We start from the raw sequence: 6185 nt of genomic DNA, 5'->3' as shown, positions 1-6185 counted from the left end.
AATAATAAAAGAAACTCTCATAATTCACTGCATGCAAATGTCTGTATTCCTGTGAATACATCATGTCCACCACCTGTTTACACTGGGGAAAAATTACTGTAAATGCAAAAAAAGTTCATTGCCTGATGTAATATTTCTATATGACTTAGAAACCAATTTATTTCTAGCTCATAGATCATGTTGATGTGGTGTCGAGAATTTATATGCCTTTAATACTTATTTCTTGTAGCTCCAAAGTAGTGTTCTTGTTGATGTATTTACATTTCATTTCAAATTTGTAAGCACGTGCTACTCATAAACATTGAGAAATAGGGTAGCCTTCCCAGTTAATAACATCTGTGAAAAGTCTTTGGTTTTTAAAAGTGTTTACGTGTCCCATAGCCACAGACTTCTACTGTTCTGCACTGTATATATGCCTTTGGTCTCACTTGAAAAAGGGTCCAACAGAGTCACAGTCTTGCTTTCTGGATTTTCCATTATGGTCTCATCAAGGACTGCAATAAATGTGTACATGTTATGTCATTAGCAAGACCACATTTTTCAGCTTGTAACACTTGAATGGATTTATGATTAAAGTGAAAAAGGTGATTTCATCACCAAAATATTTGTAATTATTGTTGTTTATTACTTTATGCCATTTATGAAATGGATAAATGGAAACTGTTCTTTTTCTAAAGTTATCCTAAGTGATTTCTAAGTGGTTTTCTTCCTAGCACAGCACAACTACAAAGTATAAATGTTTACATGCACAAAAACGACTGTCTTGCTGCATCTTTTTTCAGTTCTGGTTATGTCACATTTGTCAAGCTACTGTCAATTTTATCAGACTTTCATATTTGAGAAACGCAGCAGTCTCTCCATTAATCGGAACCTATATATATGTGGCCAAAGAATAACAAAATTGAAGAATACTTTAAAACAAATTTCTAGTGAAAAAGTAAATTCAAAAGTTATGGTCTTGACCTGGTTGTACCTGCTAAACTATCTACCCCAACTGTAAAAGTTTTAAATGTGATTAATTTTCTAAGTTACTTTAAATTTTTCAAAAATAGATTCGTAAAGTTTGCATAGAAATATTTATTAACTGTCATTTAGCTGAAGATATGTAAGTTCCTTCACAAATCTATTTTGTAATGAAAACATGTTACATTAAGTTCATCATTATCACTATTAATACAGTATTAGGCCTATTTTAATTGTAATACAAGTAATCAGATGCTGCACTTTTCTGCACAGCTATCGTTTGTTTCCTTGAACATTGTCTTTTGTTACACTTTTAGAGTTTACAGAACTACATTTCCCAAACGACTGTCTTCTTGCAGAGTGTCCAGAGGTATGGCAAGTAGTTGAGGTGCAACCACTGAATGATGTTGATGAAACACAGAGCCCATCGTTTCAGGCACCCGTGGAACTACCATCACAGGAGAATGCACCTGCAAAAGACAAAGTAAAGCAGGATAGACCTAAACAACAACAGCAGAAAAAGCTGAAAAACGGCAGAGTGCAGGAAAGGAAGAAACCCCTTTGTGGTCTGCATATTTGAAGACTCGTGTTACACTGAACAGACCTAGACTGAACTCGTAAAGCTGAAAATGCTGAACCTGAAAAATAAGATGAACATTGGTCACACCACATATGTGTGTACATCTGCAAGTGCTAAATCAAAAATGACTGTCAATTATTTTTGTTTCATTTTATCTGTATGGTGCAGAGGTGTATATGTGTGAGTACCTTAAAAGTACATGTTGATTACTCACTGTCTCTCGGCTTTTCCTGCAGCTACCCTTGCCCGTTCAGATGCATGTAGGTTGCCATAATCATCATCATCGTCGTCATCTAAAGAGTTACCATTGTTTATTCTGTGTATAACAGGTAAGAAGGATTAAAACATTGTTAATACTGTCTTCGTCTCTTTATTTCTTTCATTAAATAAAGGGTAGGAAAATGTCGTTAGATGTCAAAACAATTGCGAGCTTAGTATTCTCAGATTACAGAAAAATAATAATTGTCCTTAAGTAAAATTTGTTCGAGTTAATGTTCCTGCTTCTTTAAAAGTTAACTAGATCTTTCTTTGCATATATGTTTAAATTAAACACATGTTAATCTTACTTGTAACTGTGTTTAATATGCTCACCGTTTGTTGTCATGTTTTCTTCTGTGTTGAAACTTGGAAACTGCTTGTTTAAAATAAACAACGATCTCGGTGCTAAAATCGGTTTTGTTTTGTACCGTTTTACACATGATTGTTCCAGCGGAGTTGACATCAGAGAAAGGAGAAATTATTAAATTTCAACTAGAACATCCTACAAGTGAAAACTCCTTTCAATTTCATACTGGTTAGAGCCAAACTCCGATTTTTGTTTTTTAAATGGCGATGCTAAAAAAGAGAGTTCATATATATATAAATATATTTGTTGTGCGTGTATAACATATGTTGTGTGTGTAACATATATATATATATCTATATATTTATGAAAAAACTGTAATTATGTCATGTGTTATACATATATGAACGTTGTTTACCAGTTTCGTTTTGCCTTTTAATGATTCGAAGTGTCGTGTTCGCAGAACCACTTTCACTGCGAAGAGTTAAAATCCAGTTTCCGTTAGCTATGCTTTCGTTTTGAAAGTGAAGGTTTAATAGGAGATTAGGCTTGGTACCCTGCAGAGTGCAGCTCACTTCCCTTGTGGCCTTATCTTCTGAAGACAGAGGTGTTAGAAGACAGCCATTGACTGCTGCCGTGTGAGACTTGACCACAAGCGTTAGAGAACCCGAAGGGTCAAGGTTGGTGATGGTTGTCGAGTTCTTTAAAAACTGAGGAGGACCTGCCGAAGAGAATCTTATTAAAATCCACCATGTTGCCTTTTTGCTGGTTATTCTGAATATTTTTTAAAGGTTATCGGTTCATGTAGTTTCTTACAAACACAAACAAACTTACATCTGACAAGAAAAGATACGGATCTGTTGAATTCCGACCCTGCTCCTTCACACCCAATGATTGGCCAGTCATCTTCACACCTGACAGCAAATGAATAGCTGACATTTCCTTCGTTGCTGGTGTTTCTCAATATCTGTCCACTTTTGTCCAGCAGATGAAAGGGAGCTGGAGGGTTCCCATTATCAAAAGAACAGGCAACGGTCACGTTCTTTCCCTCACTGATGAGATGGTCACCATCAACTTCATGGCCGTCAACAGTGAGACTTGTGACCTTGGGCTTATCTGGTTAAAAGAGAAGTGGATAAATAAACAGGCGTATATAACAAACAAATACAATGTTATATTTACACTTGACCCTATAAAAAGCCATTCCATTATGTATCTACAGGACATAATAGGTAAAGACACAGCAGTAAAGGTACGGAAAACGATGCAAGCCTTTAGTAAACTTCTTGAATATATCATTACTGTTTGATAAATGTTTATCATTCGAATAAATTTAAGTAAATTTTTTGCGTCCTTTCTGTTATTAAAATTAGAACTAAAAAAAATTCTTTATTTCCTTTTAATGATATTCTACAAGGTAAAACTTTTAGTGAGATAAATTCTTGTTATGATATGCTAATAAAATTGTACAAAGTACAGGGTAAGTGATATATGCAGAAATATGATATCTATTCATTATCAAACAATGATTAAAGTCTTGGTCGAGAAGAACATAAACATTCATCATGTGCTATGTATGTAACGGGGTCTTATCTTAAGTACAAACTGTATGCTGCATTTGGAATCCATTTTATTAAGAAAAAATTGTTTTACTATGTTTATTGAATGTGATAAATTAAGGTAGCTAGATAATTGTAAAATAAATATCATGGTAATAATGAATACTTATACATGCTGTGACAAAGTAACACAAAAGTTTGAGTAAAACATTGGTACTTACAGGTCACCACAAGACCGATGACGCGTAACGGCTTAAATGTTTCCTCGTTGTCAGCAACAGACAACATCATCAGGTTGAAAGACCGTTTGACTGGCAAAGAAATCTGAACATCAACTATGAACGTGGAGGCGCTGACGATGAGATGCTTTGCGGAACACATCGTCATTTCTCCTGGACTCCAGTTTAGAACAGATATGTTTCTAAATTCCTTTTCCCACACAAACATACAGTGAGGTCTACTTTTACTTCCTTCACAAACTTCAAAAAATACTTTAAATTTACTGCTGGAATACTCTGATCCTTCCTTAATGGTAAAAGAAGAGGTGACGTTTGTGAGACTATTTTCTTTTTCTTGTCTCCTTTCGTTAGGGTCCTGACTGACACCTGAAAGACATCGCATACTAGTGAGACCATTGGTAAGATTGATAACTGAGACATCTAGGAAATAATCTATGTACAACACTTATACATTAAACAAACAGAATATTATAATTAAAGTATAAATTTACTTTAAATTTGTTACAGAAATCGGTTGCTTTTAGTTGCATCTATCCATGAAAGGATTGGTATGTAAAACAATTGTGCATTCTTATTGTCAGAGAATTTTTGAAGTCACACATTGTGTATAAATAAGCTGTTGTAAATGATTACATAGCATCTGATCAGAACAAAAATGAAGAAATCATTAAGATTTCGTTTTAAGCTGACAGGAGCACAACCTGTAAGAACTGACAGCAGCAGCAGAAACGACGGGGGGATGGGGAGGACCACGCATAGCCCCTGATGGGATGGCATTTCGGGAGATGGAAATAATTTGTAGTTTTTTAAATTTTCGAATTTCTAAGAACTTCCTTTCAAACGTAAATTAAGTTCGCGGATTGCCTTTACAGACGGTTATTTGTCCATCAGGTTTCTCTCATACCAGAAAGCTGTCAAATTTGAATATATAAAAGTTTGAAGACATGACCTGTGCTAGCAACAATTTTAGTATAATTCGAAAGCTGTTAAGCTGTCTACACTATTATAACATTATCTCATTTATTACCGCGCGATGTTATACTGGTTTGGAAAGCCCCGATAATTCTATTTACACAAAGTCCTGCATCCCATTAGCGCTGCCTCTGAGCAGCAGAAGTAGATGTATGAAGAAAGAATAACGATGGGAGACGAACAAAGGATTAAGTTGATCGATAATAATCGCGACGACTTAATCCTTCCAGGAGATGAAGTTTTTTTTTAAAAAAAGAGGGATACGTGTTGAGTTTTGGAAAAAAAGAAAATTTATGTGAGTAAAATATTTTCTTTGATAACATTCTGCAACGCATGTAGTATTAAATGATATTTTCACAAACATGTATCCATCTAAAACATTCATCAGCAGAACTCCCACACGCAATTAAAGTAGGACTCACAAGTGATGGCGAGTACTCCAGCCTGTGACAGAAGTAAGGAAAAGAAGCACCACAGTTTCATAATTACACTCATCGTTGGCACTTGACTTCTTCGTTCCCCTGTGCTGTCTACTTCTAATTTCTATAAAGTAAAATCTCAGTTTTACCACTAACATTTCCGTTTTCTTGTTCCGGAACCCTAGTTGTGTCCTATTCATCTCTGTTATTTTCTGAACAACGCATACAGATCAGGACAACACAGAGCAGATAAGTGACAATACAAATGTCCCCAGTGTGTTTGTACAATATCCTGAGTAGATGGAGCTATTTACACAAACCAATGGGTGCTTGACACAGGACCGGAATCTTTGAGGTCAAATTCACAAAACCATTGTATTGCAGTATGTTTGCAGGGATAGAAATAAAATGAACTTCAGCAAAATGCAAACCTTTTAACGGTGCTCTGTTTGACAAAATAATTATACATTCCTGAAAAATAGTAGATTGTAGATCACAGCATGAGCGATTTAAATTTAATAATAATAACAAAAATAATAATGTAAACTTACAACGCGCAACACCACGACCAAGATAGATCGCACTCTCTGCACAGACTAATGATGATACATAAAAGACAACAGACAGTAGACAATGAGGTACGTACAGACACACTGAACAACATTAAGATTAGGGACAAGAGTAGAAGGTAAAGCAATGGATGAAGGTATGCAGGGATGTAGATACTATAAACAGCGGAAGGTGGAACTTTACATGACGGTTAGCACGATAGTATTGTAAGGGAGTTATGAATAGTAATTCAGGGATAGTACTTTGTGAACAGCTATGTTTTTACTAAAGTCCACCAACAATCCAGTTGAGAATTCTAATAGTGTCATAGGTTGCGTTATT

At 35.2% G+C, this 6185-nt stretch overlaps 1 protein-coding gene across 3 annotated transcripts; it reads right to left on the bottom strand.

Moving 5' to 3' along the window:
• Positions 1-312: 312 nt before the first annotated feature.
• On the bottom strand, positions 313-5872 carry LOC112568051. 3 transcript variants are annotated; one of them, XR_003099970.1, is made up of 5 exons: positions 5298-5872; positions 3886-4269; positions 2940-3221; positions 1758-2826; positions 313-1601 (listed from the first exon to the last, which is right to left on the bottom strand). XR_003099970.1 is itself a non-coding variant. In XM_025245069.1 (4 exons), the coding sequence occupies exons 1-4, from the start codon at positions 5368-5370 to the stop codon at positions 2492-2494; spliced, it is 1074 nt and encodes a 357-aa protein (XP_025100854.1). In that variant the 5' UTR covers positions 5371-5872; the 3' UTR covers positions 313-2491. The 3 variants fall into 3 exon arrangements, 1 of the variants encoding a protein (XP_025100854.1); XR_003099971.1 differs by having other exon boundaries at positions 313-1433; XM_025245069.1 differs by having other exon boundaries at positions 313-2826.
• Between the last annotated feature and the right edge of the window lie 313 nt (positions 5873-6185).

The sequence above is a fragment of the Pomacea canaliculata genome, linkage group LG7, assembly GCF_003073045.1.
Source record: "Pomacea canaliculata isolate SZHN2017 linkage group LG7, ASM307304v1, whole genome shotgun sequence".
NCBI classification, from domain to species: Eukaryota; Metazoa; Mollusca; class Gastropoda; order Architaenioglossa; family Ampullariidae; genus Pomacea; species Pomacea canaliculata.
The sequence above is the reverse complement of the archived record's forward strand: the minus strand, read 5'-3'. Positions and strand labels throughout refer to the sequence as shown.